The sequence below is a fragment of the Stegastes partitus genome, unplaced genomic scaffold, assembly GCF_000690725.1.
Source record: "Stegastes partitus isolate 25-593 unplaced genomic scaffold, Stegastes_partitus-1.0.2 Scaffold402, whole genome shotgun sequence".
NCBI lineage: Eukaryota > Metazoa > Chordata > Actinopteri > Pomacentridae > Stegastes > Stegastes partitus.
The window spans coordinates 324,122-340,428 of record NW_007578133.1 but is presented as its reverse complement, the minus strand read 5'-3'; the positions used below and the strand labels follow the sequence as shown (position 1 = coordinate 340,428).

The window sequence follows — 16,307 nt, the reverse complement described above, 5'->3', positions numbered from 1 at the left end:
TACATAACAGCAGCATGCTAAAAACAACACTTACAATTATTGCTGGTAACGTAAAACTCATTCAGCAGCTTTGATTATATTTAAAAAACATTTTACAAGTGTGTGCAAATTTACAACATCACTCCAAAGTTTTAAAAAAAATCTAACCTCTAAGACTATTTTTCAAATGGGTTCAAACAAGCAAATGCGACTCACGACATGATTAGATTTTAAATTATTATAATAATAAGCCAGATAGTGTGCAAACTGAATTCACCTCCATGTTCGCTGTCTGTCTTTAGGCTTATAATTGCCGCTAAAAAAGCAGATTATCACGGGCCGATTGCTCATTCCGTTTGAGCTTCATGAGAGAGAAAGACCCCCCGAGAAATTACACTGCTGATTGATAAGTCTTTTAGTTTTTCGGTGCAGGGAAATGGAAATTGAAAGAAGCAGAGCAGGGATGCAGCGAGCCAATTGTGGCAGGGCCCGCTATGATTGGCCCGGACCGACGCCCCGCCCCACGTGGCTTGATATGGGAATTTACTGGCGCCAGCCGCATCAGTCTGCGCCACATCTCATTAATGAGCCTGAGCACTGCACGGATCAAGAGGTTTACACATCCAAGCTGCATTTGCCGTCAGCTGATCAAAATTGCAACAGGTATCCACGGAGAACTTTTGCATTGTTTGGAAACGGAGGCAGCTGTGCGCTCCCACTTTGTTTTCGACCAGTAGGCTGATCACAAGGAGCTTCAGTTGCGCAAAGTTTATTTCACGTGTCATCTGCTAGGATTAGATAATGTATATATACATATAAAGGATGCTTCTTCTTTGCATGGCGGGAGAGGAGGAGCGCTGCTGATGAACTAACATTTTTTGTTTTCGTCTCTTTGCAGGTTTCACCGAGGAGGAAAGAAGGAGACCGGGTGATTTAAGGATTCTATTTCTGAAGTAAATAAACACAGTCGAGACTGTCACATCTCAGGAACTATACTGTAAACAGGACTGAACTTTGACTTGGAGAGAGAGACGTGTTCAGAGGAGAGGAGACGGTCGGCTCAGTAGCCATGGAGGTCGCAGCGGCAGATCAGTCTCGGTGGATGGCGCACCATCATGCTGTGCTGAACGGCCAGCACCCGGACTCTCACCACCACAGTCTGAGCCACAACTACATGGAGCCAATGGCGCCTTTACTGCCCCAGGACGAAGTTGACATGTTTCTGAACCACTTGGACTCTCAAGGGAACCCTTACTACACCAACTCCCGGGCAAGGGTCACCTACAGCCAAGCACACGGTAAGATGATTAAAAATGACACTTCATTGTGAGAAGTGTGATGAGAAATGATGAGAATGTGTGGAAAAAATAAACCTTTATTAATGCTGATATTTTTTTTTTAAAATTATTACTGTCACCATTATTATTATTATTACTTAACCGTGATCTGACACAGTTGGAATTACGCATGTGTGGCTCGTCGGTGTGTCTATTAAATTTGCGTAAAACAAGTATTCACCTGCGTAATATTTCAAGCTGTCTACGGTATTATTTTTATAAGTCCTCCTTCACTTTTCTGGGCCCATTCAGTAACATAAAAGGAATTTCTAGCAAATGACAGCGAGAGGAAAGGGAAGTATGTCACTTAACCCCTCTCTGTTGGGGCAGGGGTTTCTGCAGGGAGAGAGAGCCACTTCCCGGATATAAAATAAAAACCGCAAATTTACCAATAACAATCTTTAGTCCGAGAGCTGCTGCGGATGAAAAGATACTGCCCAGACGAGGAGCTGCTTTTATGTGTTAGTCCCCAGTCAGCAGGCCTTTCTAATCTCTCGACTGTAGTAGGCGAGATGTGTGAGGCTGTTGTTATTTATTAGGAACTATTTTTTTTGGATAATTGTTGTAAAGACCGGTTATTTTTTTTGTATCTACATTTTGGACAAGATGTCGAATTTGAGTAATTCCGAGCATTTAACAGGTAAAATCTTTGATTAGTGTGCTTTGATAATTAATGAAACGAAGAATTAAAGTAGAATATGTACTAAATAGATGGTTGCGGATTTCAGCTCGCCTCACTGGGAACCAGGTTTGCCGACCACACCTCATCCACAGCCCGGGTATTCCCTGGCTAGACCCCGGGAAAGCAGCCCTGTCGGCGGCGCACCACCACAACGCATGGGCGGTCAGCCACTTCAGCAAACCCGGCCTTCACCCCGCCGGCTCGGGCTACCCCTGCAGCAGCAGCACCGGCACAGCTCCCGTGTCCTCGCTCACTCCCGCGTCCCACTCCAGCCCGCACCTCTACAGCTTCCCCCCTACCCCTCCGAAAGACGTGTCCCCGGACCCCGGCCCTACCTCTCCGACCTCCACCTCGACCAGGATGGACGAGAAGGAGTCGATCAAATACCAGGTGCCGCTGACGGACGGCATGAAAATGGAGAGCTGCAGTCCTCTGCGCAGCGGCCTGGCCTCAATGAACGGCCAGGCCCCGGCCACGCATCACCCCATCCCGACCTACCCGGCCTACTCTCTGCCGACACCCCACGAGTACAGCGGCAGCCTCTTCCACCCCGGCAGCCTGCTCGGCGGATCGTCCTCCAGCTTTACGCCCAAATGCAAAAGCAAAGCGAGGTCGAGCTCAGGTGAGTCTCACGTGTGTTTGTGCCTCTCATCAGATGGCAGATCAAATTGATAAGGCCTAATTAAAAGGTTATGGTTTATTCAGCTGCGCGGTGGGGCGTTACGCACTATAGTTTCCCCGATCAATCATCAGCAGATAAATGTTTTATTTGCCACCATACAGGCCTGATAATACTGTCACCACTATTATTCATTCGTTAATAAAACTGTGTAGGATTTGTCTTAAGGCCATGTTGGTTTTAAATAGTATTTATTTTTGTAGGGAGAAAAAAAACCCCAGTCTTGATGCCATATTTGTGAGCAGGACTTGTTGCTTTAGTGGCTCCCTGACAAAATAAAACCAGATATTTGCTGTATCGGTGTCCTCTCCAGACCTGTCCTGACAAGTCCTATCTCTGTGCCATCGCCACTTGTAAACTCCATCCGCTTAAACGGGCTCACTTCAGAGAGGAATCCACCTGAGATGAAATTCATCTAATCGGAGGGATTTGACGCAAAAGAAAGTGGAATTAGACCTAATTACACTAATTGATTATCTATAGATATCACAGTTTTATTTTAGGTATTTATTTTGTTTCACTAAAAACAAGCGGAATTGTCACATTATATTTTTACGCAAAGATAAAACAACGTGGCATTCATTTTTATATGAACTTATTGTGACTTGTTAGGCTTCCACAGTCAAATGGCTTCTTCTTCGTGCCATGGGTTTGTTTTCTTTTAAACGTGGCCTTTATTGCACTTAAAAAATAAAGGAGTCACGACGCCCTGGCTCCTGCCATATCCTGTATACCTCCAAGTGAACAAATCACGACCTCCACCCCGCCCACCGCTCTCCCCAGCACTAACAAAGCAAGGCGACAGAGTCCTGCTGTTTGTGTTTTTAAGCATGGCCTTGGCCCACTGCACTGACATCAAGTCCAGTCCACAGCAGATCTGCTTCTCCTCTGTGAAGATGAGAGAGCATTTTGGAGACCAATGCCTTAAAGTAAACCTTAATTTATATATATAAAAAAAAAATAAAATCCATATATTTAGTCTCCCTTTTACTCAAAACTCTCAAAATCTGTAAAATTATTAAATAATAAAAACATGTATTTTTTGATAGTCTGGACAAGCACCTGATTCAATATGCGCTGGGAGTAATATTTAGGGGAATATTTAGTCTTTGTGTCTGACACTAATGGGCAGACATTTGAAAAAACAACTCAGTCTGGTAATGAGTCTGTAATTTCCCTACATTGTTCCAGCTGTGGTGCTTTGAATTAATGGAGAAAAAAAAAACAAAACCAAAAAAAACAACCCAGCAGACTTTGTAGGCTGTTAACAAGTTGTTCCAAATGTGTTTCAAATTATCAATATTGTCATCCATTGTCCCCTTGCTTTTTTCATCCACCTGGGGAATGCTCACTGCCTGATAATCGGAGTGAATATGAGCTGCTGTGCTGTTGGAGAAATGTTACACTGTGACATTTAAAAGAAGCTGGCCAGACTGTGTCTGAATCAGCAACACAAACATATCTGCTACGGCATTAAAAAGCCTCTTATCTATCGAATTCGATGTCCTGTGCCAGTAATGGTGATTGATTGTTGTACAAAATGCCACAATGACATTTCAGCTGTCAGCACATATACCTTACATTGCTGAGGCTTCCTGTTGAACTAGCCTCAAACCAGAACTACTCGCCCAATCTAGCTCGTACACCGTCTTGTCGCTTTTTTTCCCCTGTAATTTCACCACTAAACATTGCATAACATGTAAGTCATGGCTGATGAATATTTAAAACATTAATGAGGCCGCTTCATTGTGGTCGCTGGACTTGCGAAACACTTAAGAGGAAGAGAAGGGAGGTAGAAAAAAAAAGCACCGAAGTGCATTTCAAAAGGAACATAGCGTTTTGCTCAGGTCAGATTCCATTGTAGAGCGAGGGTGGGACTTTGGGTGTCGCTGGTATTATAACAGGAATAATGAGGTGATGCTCAGGGGAGAGAGGGATACTTGAATTAAATGAATTGTCGGTTGAGCAACAGGCTGTTTGAAGTCAGCTGAACCTGCGTGGGACAGGAAAGCATGTGGGAATAAATTTAAAAAAGCAGGTTTTTTTTACCAAGACACGAATAAGCCAGCCCCTGATTCAGTCACTACTAAAGAATAACACAAACTTTATCAAAATAATGCTGGACTGAATGCAATTTTAATATTATAATTTGCGGCCAACTGGCATGCTCGCTTTTCATCAAAGACTGCAACACTGTCCGGCACATTTAATACCACCTACACACACTTATGTTTCCTCTCATGGGTGCCCACTGAGCTGATGAATAATGTAGTCCTAATTTGATGGTGTGTCTCATTCTTCTTGTTGGACACCTCTGGACATGTTCTGGCTGTCTCTGGCCTCCCTACTCTGGATCGGTTTACATAGAGGTGTCTGTGTCCATGACAGCCATGCACACTCGGTACACCTGCACGCTGATATGGACATTGTCGCTATCATGAGGCAGATTTTGACTTCATATTACAGGGGCCATCTGGGATCATTCAGCGCTGTATCGTTGCCTGATTGGCCCGGACAGCTGCTATGTGTTGCTTCTGCCCGAGGGTGAATTTTTTAATTATATAAAATTTCTTCTTCTCCTCCTCTTGAACTATATGCAGAGGGCCGTGAATGTGTGAACTGCGGTGCAACATCCACTCCTCTGTGGCGACGGGATGGTACCGGCCACTACCTGTGCAACGCCTGTGGACTGTACCACAAGATGAACGGCCAGAACCGACCACTTATCAAGCCCAAACGGAGACTGGTGAGTTTTACTTTTTTCACTCCATCGCTTCACCCTGAGAGAAGGCACCCAAATATGAGCACAAAGCAGATGCCGGCAGCACAATTCCAGGAAAGTTATATTTTCCCTATGATCTTCCTGGAATTGTTTGTCCCTCTCACCCCCCGATGATCCGCCTTCATGGCCTGTTACAATACTGCTACTATTGCCATTGTTCCTGCTATCATTATTGCTGGTACTTCTGATACTGTTACTGATACCAATGCCCATGCTGCTTTAGTTAACACCATGCTCGAGTAAATGAAAAGCAGAAAGGACACATAACATTCTTGTGGTGGATGTACCATGTTCCAGTTACCGTGCTCAGTCATTTCTGACGTTAACCCTACTGAAGCTCAATGTATTTCTGCTATTACTCATTTATTCTGTAGCTTTTAAAACAATTTAAAATATATCCACATTGAAATATATATATTTTTAAATCTATCTATCTATCTATCTATCTATCTATCTATCTATCTATCTATCTATCTATCTATCTATCTATCTATCTATCTATCTATCTAACTTCTTTCATAGAGAAAACTAATTATTTTGACTTCTATATTAGTGAGAATATTATTAAGGGTTCATGTTTTATAATTAGTTTATATATAATTTATATTTTCATATACCTTTTTTTGCATTTATATAGCTTTATCCCTCTTTTTACTGAAACTGCTGCTTTATCACCATTACTGCTGCCTATAATAATATAATAAAAGGGAAATTATTCTGAATTAATTATAAGCGTTAACACCAAAAATAGATAGCTAATACAAAGTTTAGAGCTGTATAACCTTTTAACTTTAATAAAAAGGGGTCTAGGCTTTTTAATTTACCCAGGCTAATTATAATTGCGGAGGCTGCAGTCTGGGTCTAATGGTCTTCATTAACATTAGCTGCTAATTTGACTTGCCAATAAATTGGCCGCTATCAGATGATCGGTACAGATATTTCGGATGGGCTTCTTGAAACTCTACAGCTCATTTTAATTTTTTTTTTTTCCCTCATGTTGTTCCTTGACCAACTCCGCGTCATTCCTCCTTGTGAAAAGTCCATTACATTTTCCACTGGGTCGGCCCATATGGCTGCAGCTTTTGCATTTTCAGCTCAAGTGTTTTTCAGAGTTGTGTTCAAAGGGGCATCCAGTTGTTTCCTATCCGGATATCTGGCCGGCCCAGATAAGGAAGTCAGGCTCCCGGCTGTTTCCGCCTTCAACCAGCGCGCTGCATTCTCTCTATGGCCAGACTGACATATACTGTAAAGAGATTATCACAACACTGGAGGAGCCGCTTATGTGTGAAGAGACAGACCGTGAGGGGCGGGGATTGGAAAATAAATGGATTTATGTTCTTCTCTTGTTTGTCATTCTCGGTGGGCAGCGGTACAGCCTTAATGCGCAGCTGCTTTGTATTTAAAAATATAGGTTACATATTTCACTTCGCATAATAATGACCAGGGTTGTTGTTGTTCTCCAGGTCAATAGAAACGAGGCCACCTGAAATTAATTAAAAGAAAAACCTAGATGCTGCTTGCAAAGCAAAGAACCGGAGGGGTTCTTGGATGTAAAGCTAATGTTTCTTATTATGTGTGAAGAATTGATCTGCAATGGACGCAGGAGCACATTGTCAGGCAGGACACCGGGTCTTACACAACTTGTAGCCCAGTTTTCCTGGATCAAGAGGAAAACTGGGTCCTAGACAAGGCAGCTATTATGAATACTTACTCGCAGCATATGTATTGTAAATAATTAAATACGATAATTAAAAATGTCCCCATAACTTGTAGCACAAATAACAAACTCTGATCATGGTTTTAAAATTAATTTACCAGAGAAATGGTATTTTTCCTAGACGGAGTGTTGCTTCTTTTGATGCCTTTCTGCAACTAGTTCTGCGGTAAAACTTCTGAAAACTTCTGTATTGCTAATTTAGGAGAACTTTCAGTCTTATTGATTTTGTGTCATGGCAGAAATCCCACATTTGTTTGAATACAGTGTCGGTGCTGTGGCTTTATTTACATAATTGATAAGGTAATGATGATTGCAGTGGTGTCTACAAAATTGTGTTATTTATGCTACTGTGTTGTGTCCGCGGTGACCCTTGTACAGCATGTGAATGGGTCATTATTTATGATGTATTTTCTTTGCTTCCTTCAGTCTGCTGCCAGACGTGCAGGCACCTGCTGTGCAAACTGCCAGACCACCACCACCACCCTGTGGAGGCGCAACGGGAACGGAGACCCGGTGTGTAACGCCTGCGGCCTTTACTTTAAACTGCACAATGTAAGTAGCTTTGAAAAAAAAAAGCCCTGCACCCGAGTGTAAGGTTTGGGGTGAAAGGAGGAGGGGAGGGGTGCCGGTCGTTTACTGGTTAAGTGGGCGGACAGCTCGTATCGATTTAGGAGCAGAGACACTGAGAGTGTGGAGGCAAAGCCTGCTCACCCTGTCGAGCAGAACCCACCGGTCGTCTTTTTTTATTAATCCATCGTTGTTTCAATGGGGGGCGTTACTCCCCAGAGAGGCTGCCGGGTGGGACTGTCATTCAGTGTAACGGCGTCAGTTACACTGATGAGGATTTGTCTGAGGCTGCTCCTTTCAGGTCCTGACTGGTCCTCATCCCCATGTATTCATATTGACCAGGACTTTCTGTTAGGTTTAGACAATTAGACAAAAGCTAAAAACGCCCTGACTCGCCTTATAATGGAGCTATATATGCAAAACAGCTGCTCATTATTTATAGCATTTATATGACACTGCTGTTAATTCATAATAGCTGCCATGAAAGAAATGCATGTTAATCAGAATTGGTAGTGCAATATGTGACATATTCCTAGTGACATTTTAAATCATGAGCCAGTAAACAAGCTGGAACTAACAGTCAAACAAACATAAGCCGCTATAATGTAGTATTCACAATGTCAGTGCAGCTTTTGTCTGGCTTGCCTTGAGCTAATGTGCTGCTCTCTACAGGTCAACAGACCCCTGACCATGAAGAAAGAAGGCATCCAGACACGCAACCGCAAGATGTCCAGCAAGTCCAAGAGGAACAAACGAGCAGGGGACGGCTTTGACGAGCTGTCCAAATGCATGCAGGACAAGGCCTCTCCCTTTGGCGGTGCCCCCGGCCTCACCAGCCACATGACCCACATGGGTCACCTGCCCCCATTCAGCCACTCGGGACACATGCTGCCTACTCCCACGCCCATTCACCCTTCATTCGGTCATCCTCACCACTCCAATCGCTCGCCAGTCTGGGCTGAGCCTCACTGAGGTTCCTCCAGACCCAGTAACCCTTCGCCTGTAGGAGCCACCACATTGCCATAAACACTAAATGGCCTCCACATCACGTCGTAAGCTGAGCAGACTTGTGTCATGTACAGTGGTTGGAGGGGAGAGACTTTCAGTTGGACTTAATCACTGAAGGTCGCATCACGCCTGACCTCGCTGATGGGACGCTGCGGAGAGCAGGACTTTAGTGGACTCTCTGAAGAGCTAATGTGACGAGGGGTTTGTTAGTCCCCATGTGACTGGGGCTAGCAGGAACGGAGTGAATGGAGATGCTTGTCATTCTTTTTGCTTATTTTTACTAAGTCACTTTGGTACCCACCTCTCCTTGACCCTGTAACAGGAGACTCATGAGAGGTCTTAAAAAGAACCGCTGTTTTCACCTCATCTCACTATATACTGAGATACATGCACCCTGTCCATCCCCAGCCTGTCGTCCACAACTGCTACGGACAGACAGACAGACTCCTCAGTGCTGGACGTCTTCAGACTGGCCGAACACAGCTGCAGAACCAGTGCACCTCTGTTACAAACCGGTCAACCCACAGTTCCCACAAACCAGTGCTCTCCTCACATGCTGGATTGTGCACCACCACAATGCTCACCTGTTTTTGATAACGGAGTTTTATGGAAAAAAAAAACAAAAAAAAAACACAGTAAATAGAGTGTTTATAAATGCTTAATTGCTATTATTGTTGTTATATTTGATGTTATAATTATTGCTACGATAATTTATTTTCACTCTAAGCTTTCGTCAAACACACATGGAAACGTATGATTTTAATTTCATGGTTATTACGTAAAGAAAACACTGACCTGTCTTAGATGAAAAGTCCCTGAGCTGTACGTTTTTATCATTTTTCCATCTCACAAAGAAAAGGAAATAAAGTTTAATACTGAAGTAAGGTCTGTCTCTATCATTCTTACATACGTAGTCTTGTATAGTTTTTATTTATTAAATTACAGAGTGCAGTCAACGAAAAAACAAAAAAGACTTTACGTGACCACCCCTTGGTTCTAAAACTGTACACTTGAGCGCAGAATAGAATAGAATAGAATAAAACTTTATCGATCCCTTCGGTGCAAACCTCAGGGAAATTGTTAAGTGTTTCAACGGCGTTCTTTTTATCGCTAGTGATGGTTTTTTACGATTGTGGTTGTGTTTGGGGATCATAAGCCTCTGTGTTGGTTCTGTGTGATTGTTATCAATCTAAACATTGAAACTGTTTGAAATCTTTGTATAGTATTAGCCTGAACTCCCATTTTTATGAGGAGTGCTTGATTATTAAAATCACAAGTGATATCAGATGTATCAAGGGAAGCTCTGTGATCCCTTAAGCGTGGTAATGCTTTGGTCAGGCTCCTCCTCTATCTCTGATGGCACGTTGTTAAGAGAAGGCCTCTTTGTGGAGCTAAAGCCTCAGGCTGGACCATTGTACCCAGTCAGCAGGCTCCAGCGAAGGGCTCCAGAGTCACACAGAGTCATACAAATACACGTATCCACATGCTCATGCACACACAAACACAAACCCTAATTCAATCCCTCATTTAACTAAATAATCCATGCAACCTTTTCGTTTCATTCTAAATGAGTTTGCATGTAAAAAAATATTGAGTCATGAGTGCAGTTCAGTGGAAGCCGGTGTCACTGTCGGAGTAGCCCCGTCTCTCCCTCTCTCCCTCTCTCTCTCTCTTTTTTGGCCACGGTGATTGGAGTGAGAGGAAGGACAGCGGGTCTTTAGTGGGAGAGAAAAGAGGAAGGAAAGGCAATCAGGCGACCTGAGCAAACACATGGGGGTCTGCTCAAACCCTCCGCACACAGATGTGCTCGCAGCTGAGGCTGCCAGGAAGCAGGCGTCGACTCCGATTCTCCCTCATCTTGTTCTCTTTTTCTTTCTCTTTGTTTATCTTTTTTCACTCACCCTTTTTCTGCTCTCCCATTTATTCTGTTTATGTTTTATTCTTCTTTTTTCGATGTTGCTCATTTTGTCTCCCCCTCCCCCATTTGGACGATTACAGTAAAATAAAGGGGCTGAAGAAACTTTGAACAGAGCCAGCCGCTAATGAGTCTGCTCAATTAGGGCCAATCTGAGGTCATCATCGCTGAGTTCAGCATGCCCTCACACACCCACAGCACAAACCATCCGATTAGACAGTCTAAGCTAAAAGTAGACTACTACCCCTCCCTGAACCCTCCACCCTGTTCACATCTGCTGGACTGCTGTGGAGGTTGATCTGCAGGGGTTTCCCAGAGGTTTGATCAGTTCACATTGGAAACAACATTCATCCTGGGACTTATATAGGTGCTGTTGTATTATCCAGTGTAGTTAGCTTATGCTACATCGTAGCAACCGCCAACACTCCCGACTGGCTGTACACACATGGATACAGGAATGGAAGACTCCATCTAAGTGTCTGTTTTCAGAGAGGGGGTGGGATCCTCTTGATCCACTTGCTGAACACCAGTGAAAATGTAACGCTTGACTGCCAGTAAGCAGTCTAGCCATCTGTGTGTAGTGCAGTGTGGTAGGAGCTGGGCCGTGTACAGGCCACGACTCCAGCGGGTTGTGCGCTGCTGCAGCCAGCGAGCCTGCTCGGCTGGGCTTGGCCGGACTCCCGGAGCCTGAGAGGGGGAGATGGAGAGAGCCAGCACTCTTCAATGAGGCCCTCCAGAGGGAAAGAGCAGCCCTCCCAAAAATAATACAGGAGTCTGCCAGGCCAGAGAGTCCCAGAGCACATACGCAGACATGAACATGCAAGTGCACATACATACAAGGCTGGTATGGAGTGTGAGCAAGCTCGTCATGCCCAGTGCAGATGCAGTGCTCCTGTTGGTAGGCAGCATTTCAAATCACAGGCCTGAAAGACATTAGGTGGCAGGGACATGACACGCACACTTGCATTTGAAGTGAATGCTCGGGTAAATGTTGTGGTATTCAGCATGTGCCACTGTGCAATTTCCAACCATTAAATTTGTACAGTTTCTGTAATGTGAGGGTTTTGTAGACTTTTTACTCACAAGGCCTCACTAAACAATCAGCTACACTGAACAAGACATCCCCTCCTAACTCACATCATGAATTATGTGACACGAAAAAGCCATAAAATAGGATGTTACTTATCTTCGCTATCAAAGTGGCATTCCATAGAGGAGATGAAGAGGAGAGATCTCAGATGCGTCGGCGGGGTGAACATGGTGGCCACCTAGATCAGAGCACCGAGAGGTTTACGACTTCAACCTGGAACTGGATGTTTCAACTCATCTCCACTCCCTACCTCCTTCTTTTTCTCCCCTCCGCTCTTCCGTTTGTACTCGCCAACCTCCTCACCACCGCCGCACATTCCCTCTCTGTGCTCCATGTAACTATCCATCTCTTCATTTTCCCCCTCTCCATCCCCCTACTACTCCCACTCTTTTCTTGTCTCCCACTCCCCCAGTGTATTTGTTTTTCCATCAAATTGAATTAGTGGAATCAAAAGGTATCCCGACCATCCCCTCGCAAAGTTGAGTTAGGGAGAGAGAGACGTAGAAGATGAAAGGAAGTGCAGTGCAGTTCAAATGCAGGTCTCTTAGTGTGTGTGTTGCAATGGGGGTTGACCTTTGCCTGGGCCTAGCTAGAAAAGCATCCCTCCTTCCTCAGACCCCTAGAAGGATATTAAGGCTTCAAGACGGGACAGTATTTAGATAATACAAACATGGGGCATGTATTGCTGTCTTTAGTTTCCATAAAGTTCCCCAAGTAGGTAGTTTATTTGTTGACCCTGAGCAAATAGTGTACTTCAACTATGCTATGATGAAGCATTAACTAAGCTCTTAAGATAATTGTAATGGTAACAAAGTCAAGCAAGTGTTTCTGCTTTGAAGAAACCTACACATGAACTTCCTCTTTTCACGGATCAAGAGAAATTCATAGAAATACCCCTGTGACAGAGCTTGACAGGAAAAAGGTGGGTATATTCAGTAAAGCACCTGCTGAAGACTATTCACGGAAACCTCCACAGACACACATCATTTGGCAATTGAACAACTCCGAACACTTCTGAAATTAATCAACCATACCACGTAGCAATGATGTGATCGGCAGAGCTCTGACAGTAATAACTGACACTGAGAGAGATGCAGAGCTGACAGCAGATAATCACTAATGACCTCTGTTGACAGGAAACAACCGCATCCTGACCTGCCAGAACACCAAATCTCACTGATGATCTCTCTATGTGTCAAAAGTTGAGTCAGAGAAAGGGTTGTGATCTTGCGTAATATTTAGCTCCTTATATTTTTTATAATATTCCAATACAGGCCCAGCAGTGAAATGCTACTAGCTTAGTTACAGCTGCATACCAAGCCTGACTGAGGACACGACTTTTCAAAGCAAGGAGGGAAAAAAAAGAAAAACAGGAACTTAGAAGTTCAAACAGGAAATACTTATGTTGTACTATTAAGACCAATTAAGACCATAGAGGTCTGACAGAGACAGTAGAAAGAGATTGATTACGAGGGGTACAAGGCTGTGCAGTATTTAAGTGTAATTAAGTGCACCTACTCCTAAAATTAGTCTACCACTGAGTTTTCCAATACATATTTGGTAATACTGTTTGGCTTATTTGTGCTGTTGAACATTTTCCCCATTGTTTATTGATGTCTCATGCATTGTTTATCTGTTATCTCTCTGCTATCCTGTTTTCTCTCCCCTTTAGCCTCAACCCAACTGGTAGCGGCAGATGACTGCTCCCCCTTAGCCTGGTTCTGCTGGAGATGTTTTTCCTGTCAAAGGTCACTTTTTCCTTCCCACTGTCGTCAAAGAGTTGCTCAAAAAAACTTTGGATTTGTCGTATTTCTCTCCATAATATAATACTGTACAGTCTTCACTTTACTATGTGAATTGTCCAGTTGTGAGTTGGTGTTATATAAATATATAAGAACTTAGAAAAATGTTCAAATCAAATCAAGTGAAAACTTGAGTTTTTCTCCAGCATTAGTAGTTTGGAGAGCCGCTCGCAGAAAAATAACAGCTTATAAATGGATCTTAAGAAGGCTCTCTGGTTCCTCAAAGCACCACCACCAATTGAGGAAGCTCCCTTTTTAGGGGACTGTACCTAATGCAGTTCTGTAACCTACGAAAGTGTCTTAATTTGTGTTGGAGTTGTTTGGTTTGAAGGCAGGTAATAGCATAAAAATAGAGCTGCAACAGTAAATAAGGCCATTACAGTTTCCTAAATCCCAACTTGTAAATATGTTGTTCTATGTGACAAACAGTCCAGAATCAAAATTAGTAAATGTGTTGTAAATGTGTGAATGGAATTTAACCTTTTTTTCTTAAAATGTAATCATTAAGTCCTATTATCAAAGTAGAACCAGAGGGGTCCACAAAGAACTATCTTGACAACAGTTCCTTAAAGAACCTTTCCTTGCTAAAGCTATTTGGAGGACCATTTATGGTGCTCTATTTTTTTTTTCCACCTTTGGAGGTACTTTAGAGATTGTTTGAAGAAATTGTCCTTTAAAGAAGCGCTCGCTAAAAGGTTCTTTGTGGAACTAAAATGATTGCTCTGTTGTATCACTGTGAAGAACCATTTTTTGGCTCCAACCAGTACCTTTGTTTTTGAGTGTTGTTTATATGAAACTAGAAAAGTGAAAAAGAGAAAGAAAACAGAAACATTCATCAGTAGCCGGGTCTTATTGCTATAGTTGTGGTTTGGGAAATAGAGCATACTAATAATGAAACAGGTTTATGAGAAGTGCATTACAGAGTTAGATGTCTGTGGTTGAAGTGTTGCACTCCCCAATGATTATCCAAACTCGAACTCGGTATTCACGTGCCTCACTCTGTTGTTGAGGAGGTTGTTGCCATGCTCATGTGTCTGAGTTTTCTGATTCACATGGTGTCTGTTGACATGAGGTTTAAAGTGAGACCATTATGAATTTGTCTCTGACATCTAACTGAGTAAAGGCAGTCTGCTTATTCACACACTCTTTGCCTGCTGAGACAGTGTGGCTGCTATTGTTTACACCTTGTGAGTCCATGTGTGAGTGGGTGTATGTGCCATTGTGGCAAAAATGTACTCCTATAGACACTCTCTCTAGCAGGAACAACCAGAAAGGTGGTTGTGAGTACTTGGCAAGTGCTTACATGTCTTTAAGCAGTCATGAAACCTTACAAGTGTCTAGTTGGGATCAAAATAAAGTCCAAGTTCGATTATGGTTGTAGACCGACCCATAGTTACTGAGTACTTGTGCAATCATGTGATACTTTAGGGATGATTATTAAGCACTCATTGGTCTGATTGATAACATGCCGGCGTAATCCCATTTCAAGATGGTCCGTAGTTGTTCCTGCGATCGAGTATGTAATCTGCTAAAAAAAGTAGCTGTGAGAGGCAGGGTGTGGACATGCAGAACACCCCTCCCTCGACTCACCCTGAAAACGAGGTCAGTCTCCTCTCACCTGGGACAGCGAGCATTCAGGATGTTCACCAGGGACAGGTAGTGTTCAGGTATCATTCATGCCGTGTTCTGCTGTGCTGAGGCCCTCCTGCTCACCTGCTCCGACAGACAAATTCATCCCCACTGTCTGAGGACAAATGAGCCCATTCATGTGGAGGCTCCCATTGACAAACTGGGGGGCAAGTACAGTCCTAATGCCTAGGAGGGCTCAGGGGAGTGGGCGTCTGGACCTGCCATCCTCTTCCTCGCCCACATAATGTCTCCCACCATTCCCAGCCCCCGCCCCGCTCCTCTCGCTTTCACTAGCAGGTAACTGGAGAATGGCGAATGAGTGGGGGAGTCGAGGGCATCCTGGACCACAGCCAGGAGCGAGAGGATAGGACCCAGGTGCCTACCTCTGGATGGATCCTCTGGACACTCCCACAGGGAATGATGACCAGACAGAGAATGGGAGGACAGTGGAGGACAGTAGAAGCCCGCAGAGACCTGACATGCCCTGCTCAAACTCCCAAGCTGTTCAGCTCGCTATTGTAGACAAATGATGGTTGCTTGTGAGGTGGATTAGGTGACAGAGCTGCTCTGCGGCTGCCCTGAATTCACTTTCAAGCCTTCTTCGTTCTCATGGACCAACTTGTCCTCACAACAAAGCAAAGCTCCTCTTAATGTACCGAGGTATTCTTGCAGAGGTACACCAGAGAAATGCTGACACGGCTGCTAAGAAGGAGCCAGTCGGCCAGGCCTCATTTCAGTCCTTCTCATCATGTCACTCATGCAGAAACACATGAGATGAGGGCATTCCTAGATTACTTTCCTCAGAGTTTGTCTCCCGTATGGCATTTTGTTGTGTCTATAGCGTTGTGTCTTTGTTTACTTGTTGGATTAATACAGATATGCAGACACAAACATAAATACAGATGCATGCACAGGTCAGCTTTATGACACATAGTGTGCTTCTTTAAAAAAATAAAAATAAAAATCATGTTAGAAATAAATCATTAAAAGGCCATTTTTTTGTGAGAGATGCAAAAAAAAAAGGTGTGTTTTCTAAGGAGGCAAAATTGTGGATGTGATGAGTTCAATTAGAGCCTAATGACAGGTTAAAAAATAAATAAATAAAAAGGAAAAAAGCTTA

General features: G+C 43.6%; 1 protein-coding gene across 3 annotated transcripts; it reads left to right on the top strand.

The window, feature by feature from the left end:
* Positions 1–545: 545 nt before the first annotated feature.
* On the top strand, positions 546–9,635 carry gata2a (GATA binding protein 2a). 3 transcript variants are annotated; one of them, XM_008285435.1, is made up of 6 exons: positions 546–642; positions 878–1,277; positions 2,045–2,620; positions 5,278–5,423; positions 7,603–7,728; positions 8,416–9,635. In XM_008285435.1, exons 2-6 carry the CDS (start codon positions 1,049–1,051, stop codon positions 8,713–8,715), a joined length of 1,377 nt encoding a protein of 458 aa, XP_008283657.1. In that variant the 5' UTR covers positions 546–642; positions 878–1,048; the 3' UTR covers positions 8,716–9,635. The 3 variants fall into 3 exon arrangements, with proteins under 3 accessions (XP_008283657.1, XP_008283656.1, XP_008283658.1); XM_008285434.1 differs by having other exon boundaries at positions 5,266–5,423; XM_008285436.1 differs by lacking the exons at positions 546–642; positions 878–1,277 and adding an exon at positions 1,704–1,956 and having other exon boundaries at positions 5,266–5,423.
* Positions 9,636–16,307: the final 6,672 nt, after the last annotated feature.